This window comes from Calliopsis andreniformis, chromosome 9 (genome assembly GCF_051401765.1).
Source record: "Calliopsis andreniformis isolate RMS-2024a chromosome 9, iyCalAndr_principal, whole genome shotgun sequence".
In the NCBI taxonomy this organism is placed as follows: Eukaryota; Metazoa; Arthropoda; class Insecta; order Hymenoptera; family Andrenidae; genus Calliopsis; species Calliopsis andreniformis.
Genome location: NC_135070.1, coordinates 15212746 through 15226167, shown reverse-complemented (window position 1 = coordinate 15226167; position 13422 = coordinate 15212746). Strand labels below are relative to the sequence as shown.

The following is a 13422-nucleotide window of genomic DNA, read 5'->3' as shown; positions in this document are numbered from 1 at the left end:
ATTTAATAACAAGCGCGTTACGCGATTAGCCGCGGGTTGCGTGCACCCATCGACCTACTGTATTTCATTAATATCGCCACTTTAACGCGCAGCGTTTATTTTATTGCCATCGATCAACGGTTTCCCACTGAACGCAGCCGCATTTGATTCGATCGGTGGAAATCGATTGAATAACGTGTGAAAGGGTAACGGCGAAAGTTGACCCAATTTGAAATGATAAAATGGATTTCTATACGATTCACTGTGGGTATCTTGATTTGAACCCTGAGTATTCTTCGTGAGTAATTTGTAACTGTACGTAACTGGAAATTAGAAATTTGCAACGGGAATTCAGAATTATAGACGAGACTATTCACTTCCACCATCATTGTTCAAACATTCCATAATATTCAAGGAACTGTTCAAGGAACTGTTCAAGGATCTCATTGCAGAAATATTGTCTGCAAGAATGTAGTTGAGCTGCTTCAAACTGAATCTACCTTTTGAGACTGAAATGATACTATCGTTGAAGCAAAATTGGAAAACGCTGAGAGTATAACATAGATCGTTAAAGGTCCACGTCGGTCCATTGAGGTCACTAAAGATCTACCAGGTGAAACGACTGACTCAACCAAGGTCAATCATGGTAGCGAAAGCGTCAACAATAATCATAGTTAGCAACGCTCAATACCTAAGGCATTCGAGACAACTAATACCTCTATCGATGATCTCACTCTTGGTTTCCACGATTTGATATTAGAAATAAATGAATCCTTAACTGATGCGGCGTGCCTCGTAGCATTCGATGCGGGAAATATTAATAAACAGTTTATGAAATCTAACAAAACGAAAAGTGAATTTTGCAATGTACTGCTGTTGGATCTAAAATGACCTTAGCGTAACTACTCGAAGCGTATCGTTCTGTCGTTTCGCTGCACTTCTATTTGCACTTCACTGTCGTAAGGCGAAATTGATGGAAGAAATAATTGAGTCGTTGCATTTGTAGACCCCAGCACGGCCTCTTTACATGCTGAGCCCACGTCATGAAACGTTTCTTCACGGCACCGCTTTGATTTACAAGTGAACACTCCGGGTCCCCAATCAGCAAGTAACATGCACAACGTGCGAGGCATCAATTTCGGCGGTGCACACGTGAACAGGCGAGTATCCAGGACAGCGACGAGGATCGATGGCCTTAGCGATGAACCTCGCTGGCTCACGGACGCAAGGTCAGAAGCTCCGCAGGTTTCCGCGTCTGAAGAAACTGCGTTTCTTGCGGGAGTGAAAGCGGCCCGTGGCATTGGGCGCTATTATAGTAGCGATCCGTCGGAATCGTTTTTCCCCGACCTTTCCCCCCAAAAAGGATCGCGGCCACGTCTGCACGGCTGCTGCCGGCTGCAACGCCGTCCGCGAAGTTCACTTTCCGCCCGCGGAGGTGAGAGTTCCATGGGAAGCTTCTGCCCGCTACTTTACCACTCCGCGCATGCCCATAACTTCTTCTTAAGTATGTGGAAACGCTTTCGTGGCCGCGCGAGAGTTTACGAGTCGAATTAGTGGCCATGCCGAATCGGCCGAGATTAAGGAGAAGCTGATGAACGGCTGGCTAATGCGACGTTATGACGCGTACAGGCGCGCGATGCAACGCGATGCAGCGCGAACCAACGCGTTTCATTTCATTCTGCCCGTGGTGACGCGTGATTAATGCGGATTTATTAATTGCCAGCCGGTGTTTTTGGGATCCTGGGGCGGTTTCGGATGCTGGGCCTTTGGGAATGGAACTAGCGGGAGTTATGCTTGGTTTTAGTGGTCTGCTGAAATTACAAGGTTTTGTGACTCGATGTAACGTTTGTTTATGTAGTCTTCTAGTTTATACAATTTTGGAAGAATGGTGTTATTTAGGATTGGAGGAAGTGTGGCTGCGAAGTGAGGTTTCAGTCTTTCTTTAACCTTGCTGTTCTACTTAAATATGTTTGACCTAGTATGCTTTTTCTACTTAGAGTTTGAGCGACACGAGGTGTTCGGAAACATTGAAGGTAAGTATTCTTCGATAATCTTGTCTATTGTAAGCTTATGATTCCTATATGCGTAGAAATATTCTTGTAGCAGTCTAACACTGTCATTCACCTACGAAATTCTAATAAAGAGTCAGAACTACCAAATTTTAATAAAGTTCTAAATACATGTATGTGTACCATAAACATATAGAATTATTCCAATTACCAACTTTCCTTAAAAAATTAATATCAATACCTACACCATTATATGAATGTTTCTACCTAATTGACAATTCAGAGTACTTATCTCAAATTGTCCACAAGCCTAAAATACAACAATTAGCGAACGCTTTTCTAGGAAATACTGCTCTCGATACCTTGACACAACAAGTAGATAAAGCCTCCATTGTTAAAGTATTTGATATTTTACTCGATCCTCCGCGAACAAACGCGGCAAGTATTTATCTGGCGCGTAGTGTGCACTACCGACTGTAAAACAAAACTACAAAGTGCGCGTAAAGTGCTCGTAAACCACGCTCGGACCAAGGGGATACTTAGCGTTTATCTTTCAACTAATAAATTATACGGAGCCACGTATTACCGTGGAACGGGCAAAAATGGGGTTTATGTGCATTCGAAATATTTATAAATCTAGGAAAGACATCAGCGCGGAGGTGGTGGAGGAGGAGCAATGGGCTCGTCTCGGAAAGCACATCAACGGCTCGTATTCAATCACCGTGACATTCAGCTCACGACTTTTGCCCCAGGAGGTGAGAGCAACTTCCAGCAGAAGCATAAAGCCAACAGGATGCACCGTCTGTAATCTTGTTCGCCCATGCCGTGCACCTTTGAACGCTTAAAGCTTGTTGCACAATTGCAAAATTCTCCACGATCTACCATAGACTTGAGAAAAATCGTCGCTCAGATGGCCAGTGAAAGCTACAAGGAGAGTTTCGGTGTTCCTTCCCGGTCGAACTGAATTTTATGCCATTTTGGTTACGCTGCTTGGCATTTTGTTACCTTCACCGAGATTCGTGCCAATTTCACAGTGATGCGTGCAGCCTATCAATGCCACAATAGCACTGACGGCAAGTGATAATATTGCCATGCTGTCAAACAGCGAGAGCTCGAAGAATTTCACGCTGCGGTAACTTGAAAACCTGAAAATTTCAGAATTTCAATATCTAGGGAAAAATTCGAATATTTGGAAGTTCGACTTTCTGGTTTATTACGAGTATCACTACGAATTGACTTCTAAAAATTGTAGAATAGTCCGTGCTTCACAAGAATCCAAGCAACAGGAAATATTCATAATGCCAACAGAATTAAAATAACGTGAGCGTAAGAGAATCTTTGCTCGTTACCTCTATACATAAACGCGTGTGTGCCGAGTAGAGAGACATTTAACGCGTTCTCGATGGTGGCGCACCTAATTCAATGTTTGCCAATTCCGTTTCTCTGAACGTCTTCCGGCCCGATACGTCTCCTTCTCGAATCGGGTAAAGCTAATTGAGTCAAGATGTACCGTTCCCGGTTGGACGACGTATTGTGACAGGAATGATAATTTCGTGCAAACACTCGGCTATTTCACGCCTGCGGGAGGCCTGCCTCGATCACGAATACTCTCCTTATCCTTCTCCGTTCCGGCGTCCTTCGCGCTCCGGCTCGTTACGATTCGCGTGACGACCGCTTTAAAGTGGTACCCGGGTTACAGCTCATCAGGAACTCGTTTTAAATATACCACGATCTGGAACGGACAATCAAAAACGGTTTTAAATGGCCAACCACGGTCCCGTTTTAAATCGACCGCCCTTTGGCGTTCACTTTCCACCGTTTTACCGATTATATACGTATTTTCATCAACGAAACACTTCCTCCTGCTTGACGACTATCATTTAGGGTGTTTATTGGTCGTAAGTACTCGTTGCTAACAGAGGCTTCATTTTTTTTCGAGCTCCTGACAGTGACAGGGCTCGGTTGGTGGTGAAATGGTACTTGGGGAACGAAAACAGTGCTCATCTTTTTTAAATATTTTTTAGAGATAGTGTTTAATTAGTACTAAATTAGGTATTAGTTACTGCTACATATTTATAGAAAAATAAAAAAATTCCAATACTAATACAGAAATATAAAACACAGCTGCACATTAACTCACCTCCCACCATATCAGCTCCTCTTTAATTTCCCTCTGGAGCTACCGTCACATTCCCCTCGCCACCCCAATACTTCAAACAGCAAGAGCCACCCAGTAACTTCGACAAAGTCCCCCCTTCGGTTAAGCAGCGTCCTACCGTAAATCTGGCCAGCGGAAGAGGTGCAGAAGTGGAAGGAGAGAGCCTGGACGATATTGGGCCGGCAGCAACAGGCCCCGAAGTCAGGCTGCCCCGAGCAGTCCATTAAAATAATTCAATTAAACGGACAATAGATCAAGCGTCTCTCGTTGGAGAGAGAGAGGCATCGGGCAGAACACGGTCACCCGATAACTTTCGTCGGTCCCCGGGGCAGGAAAAAAGAAAGGGCGACGCGGGGCCGAATCGGCCAGGATTTCGTGAAAATGTGCGACGTTTGGCGGTGCCGAGGGGGGGAGAGGTGGAGAAAAAAAAAAAGAAGAGGCAAGCAGAGTTTTACGACTTGGCAAAATTTATTGGTAGGCCGCGGTAGGATGGGTTCGTCCCAACGAAAAGTACATTGCGATTCCCCGAAAGCACACGGAGAGGTGTCACGCATACGTCGTCTTATCTCTCTTCGAGAGGAAAGGCAACATAATCTCTCTCTCTCTCTCTCATTCTCTCTCATTCTCTCTCTTTCTCTCTTATTCGCTCACTCTCTTGTTCTCTCGTATTCTCTCTCACTCTCACTCTCACTCTCTCGTTTTCACCGGGCTGACCGTGCGCCTCAGTTGATTGTAAAGCTAGCGATACAGGCGTAGATACAAAATACAATACATATAATTATAATATAATATTATATAATATATAATATATAATATAATAATAAAATAATAACATTATTATCACTCCTATTGATCGGTAAAACGAGACACGGTTCTACGAATCGGAAGGGCCTATCTCGGACCGGCTACGATGCACAGATAACTAAGGACTATTCATATTCTTTTTTTTTTCCTCGATAACGTTCATAAAATAATTAATAATATTAATAATAAGAATAATAATAATAATACGCTCGTGATAATCGCATTGCCCGCAATAATATTATAAAAGACGCAGCGATATGTAAGGTCTGAGCTATGTACAAAGTGCGACTGTAGAACCTTTCGATCCTCTCCACATTTTCGTTGCTCGGGGAGACTCAAGTTGCCTCGCGAGGGGTTGGAAAACGCGACGGGGACGCGGGTGGTAGTGACAAGATCGTCGCCGCAGACTTTCGTCGATGACGGGCTGTACGGGCCTGTCTCGATTCTACTCGAGACGCCACAGCCCGCGAAAGTCGAGTCGTTCAAACAATTATTTTTGCTTCGCATCCAAGCTGGCTTCTCTACGCTGTTAGTACAGGTTAATTTACAACGAGAGACTATATAACTAGCCTTGCGAATTTGTCGCTCGCGATTCACGCACGCGCTACTAAATACAGACGAAATGGAGGGGTGCCTGGTTATGGTTACCTTTTTTTTCATTCTTTAGCAAAGAAAATTGCTACTGCTGTATAACTTGTTTCAATTTCTTGGATTTATTTGTGATATAAGATCGTGTTGCGCATTGCTTATAGTTCTGCAAGTAGGTTTCATTGCGGTAACCATAACTGGGCATCTCTGCATACAGCTCCGTGTGATCACGCTGCAATATAGTTAAATTTAATACAACGCGCGTTAATTTTCGAGGAAAACATACATTCTTTTTACAATATTCGTACAATTCGATTTTGCAGTCTGATTGCTTCGGTGACGGAAAGAAAAATAGTTGTTTCGACTGTTGTGCGGTGATGTCTGATATTTTTGCTCGGAGGAAACAGCAAGATGTGTAAAGATTTCAATTTTTAGATGAAGTCAAAAGTGTATAGTTAACACCCAAAGAGTCTCCATTTTTTTACAGAAATTAGAAAACGAGCTTTGAACCACTAGAAATTACTTTACCTTGGCTTCTAATAATACAATGTTAATCTCTCTTCCCTTTTAGAAAACAATTATTTTCTCCAACTAAGAAAACTAAAGATTGAACACTCCGTATTAAACATTTTTCACAATTTTAAGCTGTTTAAGTTCCTCTCAAATCCTTCAGAAAGGACCCACAGGACTATCAACTGGACTCATGGCCTACGAACAATTATCTCATTCTGTAACAGTAAAAGTCCTCATTTTCATCTCCCCCAGAAAAGAATGTTCCTAACATCCTTGCTGTTCCCTCCGTGGCACATTATAACCGGTTCATTTTTCTCAGCGAACTTTTCCACGTGGACGTCCTGTCCGCCTGGCGGGACCTCTAGAACCTAGAAGGTCGCGGGGACGAAGGAAGGATACGGTGACACCTACGGTTATGGCCGGGAAACGTATGGAACCGATCGATCATGCTGTTCTGATCGAATGAGCCCGTGTCTCGGCGCGAGATCGCGGAGACACTTGGATCCGACGGTTCATCCAGTGGAAACCGATCCCAGCTGACTGGTATTTGCGTCAGCGGACCCGCCTTGTTTCACGTTCCCAAGGTCGTCTGGTCGCGTCTCTACGCCGGATCTCGCTTTCCTACGATTCCGATTCGTCTCCATCTGGCGGCGAGACGTCGCGATTTCCCAGCGATTTCGACGCCGACGGATCGACGGGGCCCAGTGGGAGAGCGATCAGTCCCAGGTGGGCCCAAGGAGACGTCGCTTCGGGCCTGGGCGTGGTCTCACGGTAGCATCCGGTCCACGGCACCGTCTTTGATACGGGTTATTACGCGCTGCTCAATTTGGAACTGTAGCCCGAGGTCCTCGCGCGACTACGTTGACACGGGCCCCTTTTCTTTCCTCGGATAGCCGACGGATTCAAATCAGCCACTTCCGGGGCCCTAATCGACGCTAGGCTTCTTTGATATTGAAATTGGATCCCCTCCTCGGGGCACTGGCTCTCGACAGGTATTTTCTTGCTGCTTAGCGACTGATCGGCTTGATACGGTTCTTCTTTTTTTTAGAGATCGGTTGGTCTATGATCGATTGAGCCTTGGTTGGTTGATTTCGATGGCGTTCTTTTTCTGGTTATTGAGCAAAATGGTGGATCGAAGCGTGGTTTCAGGGGATTATGCCAGTGTAGAGAGATGGGATATCAGGATATTATGAGAGCGTGTAATCCTCTTCCTTCGACCTTGGCCTGATTGCTCTGTTCCCATGGATGCCCAGACTGAATCACGTCGACGTCGGCTTCGCCTTCTACGATTAAGTCGTTACGAGTGTCGTGCCGCTGAAGAAAGCAGGAACTACGAGTTGATTTTTCGAGATAACGAAACTGGTTGGATGCTCTGTGTCTTCAGGCATGTTGCTGATAAGCCTGACTCTTCTTTACTGGTTCACTATTTAGTTCGTCGATACTACGATTCCTGGAGAATCCTCTTCATCCTTGCTTCAAATGAACCTTCAATAAAGTAACTAAAAACCAATTTGCAGCCAAGTTGAATTCTTCACGAAACTAATTCATTCTTTCACAACTGTCCCGGAGACATCCATCCTTGGGACATCCATTCGCGTGGAATTTTAATTAAGAGATCGTCAATCAGCTCGTTAAGGACCTCGCCAAAGTGAAACATGTATCACGTCTCTGGAGAATATCAGGCGTCAGACATCAGGTTCCCAGGTCTACTCGCTCGCAGTTCATCTTCCTGCAGTTGAAATCTCTTCATACTCGGTGCTGGTCTCTTCCAGGTCGTCACGTGGAATATTCAGTAGCAGATGGACGTGTTCAAAGGTGTTGTGGCACCATTGACGTAATTTCTCCTCTGTCTCTCTGTCTCTTGACAGCTTTGTCGCGACGAGAAGTCTCGATCACTTGCTGTGGCTAACGTCTAGGTGTCTAGGCTTGGAGTGCAGGAAAATGGCAAGAAGCGAGAAACTCGAAAAAGCGGAATGGAGGAGCGAGAAGCGAGGTCTGTAGGCGAGGAGACGTTCAGAGTCCACGGAATTGTTTCCCTTTCCGATTCAGACGTCAGCCGATTTATCAGACTGATTACCGATTGATCGACTCGGAGGACCGACAGACGGACATCGGAGAAGATTGACGCGCGGCGACAACGAGTTCTTGAAATTTCGTGGGTGCCTTCTTTGATGGCACTCTTCAAGCCACGAGAAGCTTTCGTGTAGAATGTTTCTAATCTGAATTTTCTGGCTGTATTTTTGTTTGCCAGAGTTTAGTAATAATTGTAAATTATCTTCAGGTTCTTCGATAAGCTTCAACCTCTGAGGTTGTGAAACTTACCATTTAGTTAATGCTCAATGCTGCTCGAGGATGCTGTTATCTATTTCTCTGACAGGTTAAAATGGACAAAAAAGGTTGCAATAAATAAATGATACTACTGACTTTTAGTTAAAAATTGCTCATAGTTAGTAGGCCATTCGAAACACTTGGACTATGTTTTAAAACTGCATCTTATCCAACGATTGTTCTCTATAATGTAGTTGCATCTTCTTCAAACACCACTTCCTAGATCACTATCCATTTATATGAAAAGAAATGAATTTTTCTGATTGAAATATTCCTGATAATATTCCCGATTGAAGTTTACACCTTTCGAATGACACAATAGAAGGAGAACTTCTAAGGAAGTTTCCTCTCTTTTTAAGGCAGCGTCCTCGAGCATGTCTACAGTTAATTAAAAAATGTTCAAAGCAAGGTGTGTACATACGGCTGACGTCGAAATTCCAAGAACTCGTGTACACCGGGGGCGCCCGATCAGAAAATAGCCTAATCAGAAAGCGAGAAACGCGCGTCTACTGGGATTTTAGGACATTAGTGTGGCTGGATGGCTTCTAGTACCTAGAGTAGCCATTCGAATAGCCATTTGAGTAGCCGTTGGAGCCCTTGTAGGGAACAGAGTGTATGCTCCTGGAACAAAGATGGTAGAAATCGGAAGATGAGGAAAGTACTCTTCAAGGAAACTCTCTGCTTCCTCTCTCACTTTCTTTCTCCTCCTATTTAGCAAATCAATTCCACCGCTTCGTGAGACCAAGAAGTTCTCTTTTTCCTTTCGTGCGCGGTTAGTAGAAGTAGAAGGCTATCAAATGTGATCGTAGAACGTAGCGGAAGAGTAGCGGTGGTAGTAGTAAAAGAAGAAACAGAAGAAGAAGAATAAGAAAAAGGAGATAGTAGTAGAGCTCTGAGCATGCTGGGTATTTTTATCATTTTCGTGGTGGCGGTACGCGATACGCAATAATACGTATGATCGTTCTGTCGTCGTAACCGGAAGTAGTGACAGGAGAGACTTCGAATTTAAACAATTTATAAAAAAAAAAATTTTTTTAAACCAGAGGATAGAACGTGATTGTAATTTTCTGTTGTTTGATGTTGTTAAAAATATTTTTTTTTTTTTTTTGTTGTTGATTTGATGATGTTGATGTTGCGTGTACATTGTGTGTGTGTCAAGGTGCAGGAGGTTCAGAGCTCCCGCTCACCGCCACCCACATCTACAACAGAACAGAAAACAAGACCACCGCCGTTACATACAAGGTATCCATTAGTATCCACCAGTATCGAAGATTTATTTTATCGCTCGCTCGCTCGCTCGTTCGTTCGACCGAGTTCGCGGTCTGGCGCGCGCTCGCCCGTGCGCCTGCGCGTTCGCTCGCACGTTCCATGCAGAGGCAGCATTATTTCAGACTGATTTATGGGTCAGACCGATCTTCAAAGTTCCACGGACGAAGGGAAGAGGCGCGAAGTTTGCGGACCTCGTCCGATTCCCTCGTCTCTTTCCTCCTTTTTCACGCCTTCGCCACACAACGGTGAAGGTGACACGTTACAACTTCGCAAGGCCAATGCTGGCGCAAAAAGGTCAACGCCGCTGGTTGCTTTCGTATGAAGACGTCAAGGTATTGCTAGTAGCTTTTGTCTAGGGTTATCTGAAGGTGGTACGAATGCGCGAAGATTGTGATCGGTTGCGTCGCGATTCGGCGAACGTTATCGTTTGGGAGATAGAGAGGCTATTAAAACTTTTATGGAAACGTTACTGAGAGTCGTTTTTGTGGAGCAAATGTAGTCTAAAGTTATGTAATATTTAGAAGGCCTTAGGTGCAGTCATTTTTTTTTAGTAGAGTTGCAGTCTTTTTCTTTTTTTCTAAAAGAAATAAGGAAGCTAGCACTGTTAAAATATTTGTAAATGTGTACCGAAATATCATGAAAGAAAGAAGAAAATATCATTAATCTTGCTAGATCCCTTTTCCACTAAAAAATCTAATCCTTCAGTAATATTTTTCAAACGCCCTCTCGATTCGCAATTTTAGAGAAATGGGTGGTATAACAATATTACTTTTCAGACTTCAAATTTTTTAGTAAATTTTATTTTATGTCCTTCTATGCTACGTAATTAAAAAAATTTTCAATAAACTGTTCATCACACTGAAATAATTTAGTTGATTAGATTTCGTGACGTTTAAAACCATCGGATACCAATTAAAAATTAAACACCTGAGTTCATCCGAAGTTCATAAAAATTTCTGCATTATTAAGGCACAACAGTAGACAAAATATGCATATTCCGTAGTATCGGACAGTTCTGAACAAAGTGTCAAATAAATTCGTCTGTAAATGGGTCCAAGATTTGGCTAAAAGAAAAAAGTGACTGCTCCCAGAAACGCTGGCATAAAAACGAACAAAAATCTGCATCTGCATTAATTGTCTGCACGATACGACTATTATTAGGATCATATTTCACTTTTAATCGTTGTTTTACTAGCTATTTCTTGGACGATCTCTCATCGTCGACGACCGACGGACCGCGAGAGCGTATCCAGTCGACTTTGATGCGATTTTTGCTTTTTCATTCAATTATATTACTACTAAAATAAATATTCCCCTGTGGAATTGTAATTCGAATAAAAAAATGTAGGATTTTTAAACGTTCAAGAGATACGGTAACATTATATTCAATTTATTGCAAGTTGGAATACGATGCACTAACCAAAGTGTTTTCTTCGAAGTTGTAATGTTCATTGTTTACTTAAATGTAAAGTTTTCCCTCAGAAAATATAATGAAAATATAGTATTTAAAAATTTGAAAGTGCTGAAATAATCCTGCTCATAAGAATGTTCTTTTCGCATGGAACGTGCGTCATCAGCAAACTAAATTCAATACATTTCGAATATCAAGACGTTTCTTTCAACAAGCAAAGTCTTCCTTTCAATAATGACACGTTTGATCAAACTTTCAATTATTATTGACAACGTCTCTGTGCTTGGCTCATCAGCGACCATGTGCTGTCAAAGGAACTTTGGTACCGTCGCGTTCGCGAAGAAAGAATCGACAATTTCTTAGGGGAAATCATCCCTTTGGATAAGCCACCAAATGAAGTACTGTCTTCGCTGGGTTATTCTTTTTCATCTTACAAAAGGTCGTACCGGTGACCCGACCGGTTCTCGAAGTGGTCCCTGTGTCTTGCTTCGGTCAATATACAGTGCGTGCGGCTAGTTCGTTTTAAATCGGTGGGACCACATTTTGGAACAAAAGCACTTGCTTGGTCTTTGGTAAAGCGTCTAGAATTTGGCAGCGTTAGATATGAATCGCAATTGAAACTTAGAAACTTAGAAACTTGGTGAATTCAATCTCAAAAATATTAAGTTAATTGTAGGTCTATGATTTGAATGTTACTGTAATAGGTACATGATTTTCTTTGCTTCTACTTTCACACGTTATCTAGCTTGTAATGAGACCAAATGAGAATCAATTGACTACTTGCAATGAATTTTGTTGAATGCTTCTTCAGCGTTAAATGTTACTACAATTCCAAAGTAATAAGTTAAATTTGTAAGACTTCTGGAGGTATACAATTTGCAAATCTTGTTATAAGTCTGGAATACGTAATTATACTCCCAAGAAAGATTGAAACTGAATACCCCACGCGATCACGTAACTACTTACACACACATCTGTCAAAATGCCCCAAGAACCTATCTCAACAGAACTATCACAAGATTCCCATTTTCTTCACTACTGAATCTAAAATACTATTCCCAGTGCCTTTGGAAACGATAGGAATCCTACGTTAATCAAAACCGACGTAAAAAATCAAGCCAAGTCCCTCGAGGTTCCCCTCACAGCACGTTGCATAGTCGCGACGGGCCACGACCCGAGCACAGACACGTCTCCGAGCGAGCATCATTTTTCAAACGAGCCGTAACGAGCGAGAGGCCCGAGGCCAGCTCCGAAATCGATTCCGCGATCGGCGCAGACATTGATAACTCTCGAGCCACCGAAATACCACAAATCGTCGCACGATCTATCCATCAACTATTCACAACTATAACCTGCCGCGGGCACAATAGTTAGAACACAGTACCGAATCACTGAGCATCGTTCGTACAAACGATCGTCGGGGCATCACCAAAAAAAAAGAAAAATGATGTTAAAAAAAGTAGGGGACCGCACTGTTAACCCGAGCACAGAAGATTCATCGGGGAAAAAAGAGCGCGTGTAGATCAATCCGTTCGATCAATGTCTGAGCCGTGGGAATCGGCTCGGGGCCAGTCCCCGTCGCCTCGTGGCATAATTAGGAGCAGGCTCTCGTCGGCAAAAAAATCCGTCTGTCACGACAGTAAAACGTATTTCTATGAGAATTCGTTGTAAAAATGGTACCTGTGCTGCTTGAGGTTGTCCTGCCGCTTGAACGACTTTCCGCAGACCTCACAGGTGAAGGTCACGTCGTCCTTATGGCTGCGCTCGTGGATCATGAGGTTGTAGGGCTTCGTGAAGCGCCGCTGGCAGTACTTGCAGACGAGCTCTACCGTGCACTTGGCGCGCATCTTCTGCCGGCGGCCGAACTCCCTGCCGTGCCCCTCTGTCTCCATCGGCATTATCGCGAACATCCTTATAAATTCCCACCGCTCCTTCTCTTGGTCGACTCTCTGTCTCCTTTCCCTCTACCTCCTCTCTCGCGGTCCTGCTAACGCCTCGAGTCACTCCCTCTCCACCGATACAGCCTCTGACGGCCTCTTTGTCGCTCCAACCGTGGCCGTTTCTCTCTTTCACGGTGGCCCACCGTCTCGGGGTCCCTCTCTTGCCGCTCGACTCGCTCGCTCGGCTCTTCTCCTCCCGCGCAAACCTAGTCCCGACCGGCTAACTTCTGGGAGTGAGATCACTTCGGCTGTACCTCCTCGCGGGAAGACGTGCCTCTCTCTACCTGCGGGAAATAAAGGAAGGATGATTTCTGGTTCGATTTCGGGTGACCAGGTTGCTTCGTCGTCGGGTCACGTTTGGGAGGATTGGGCCCATGGAAAGATAGCGGGCTTGGGGTTGGAGGGGAGGAGGTTTTTGGGGTG

General features: G+C 44.0%; 1 protein-coding gene across 2 annotated transcripts; it reads right to left on the bottom strand.

The window, feature by feature from the left end:
* Nucleotides 1–8924: 8924 nt before the first annotated feature.
* On the bottom strand, nt 8925–13006 carry Drm (odd-skipped family member drumstick). 2 transcript variants are annotated; one of them, XM_076385186.1, is made up of 2 exons: nt 12740–13006; nt 8925–9000 (listed from the first exon to the last, which is right to left on the bottom strand). In XM_076385186.1, exons 1-2 carry the CDS (start codon nt 12967–12969, stop codon nt 8925–8927), a joined length of 306 nt encoding a protein of 101 aa, XP_076241301.1. In that variant the 5' UTR covers nt 12970–13006. The 2 variants fall into 2 exon arrangements, with proteins under 2 accessions (XP_076241301.1, XP_076241302.1); XM_076385187.1 differs by lacking the exon at nt 8925–9000 and adding an exon at nt 9453–9578.
* Between the last annotated feature and the right edge of the window lie 416 nt (nt 13007–13422).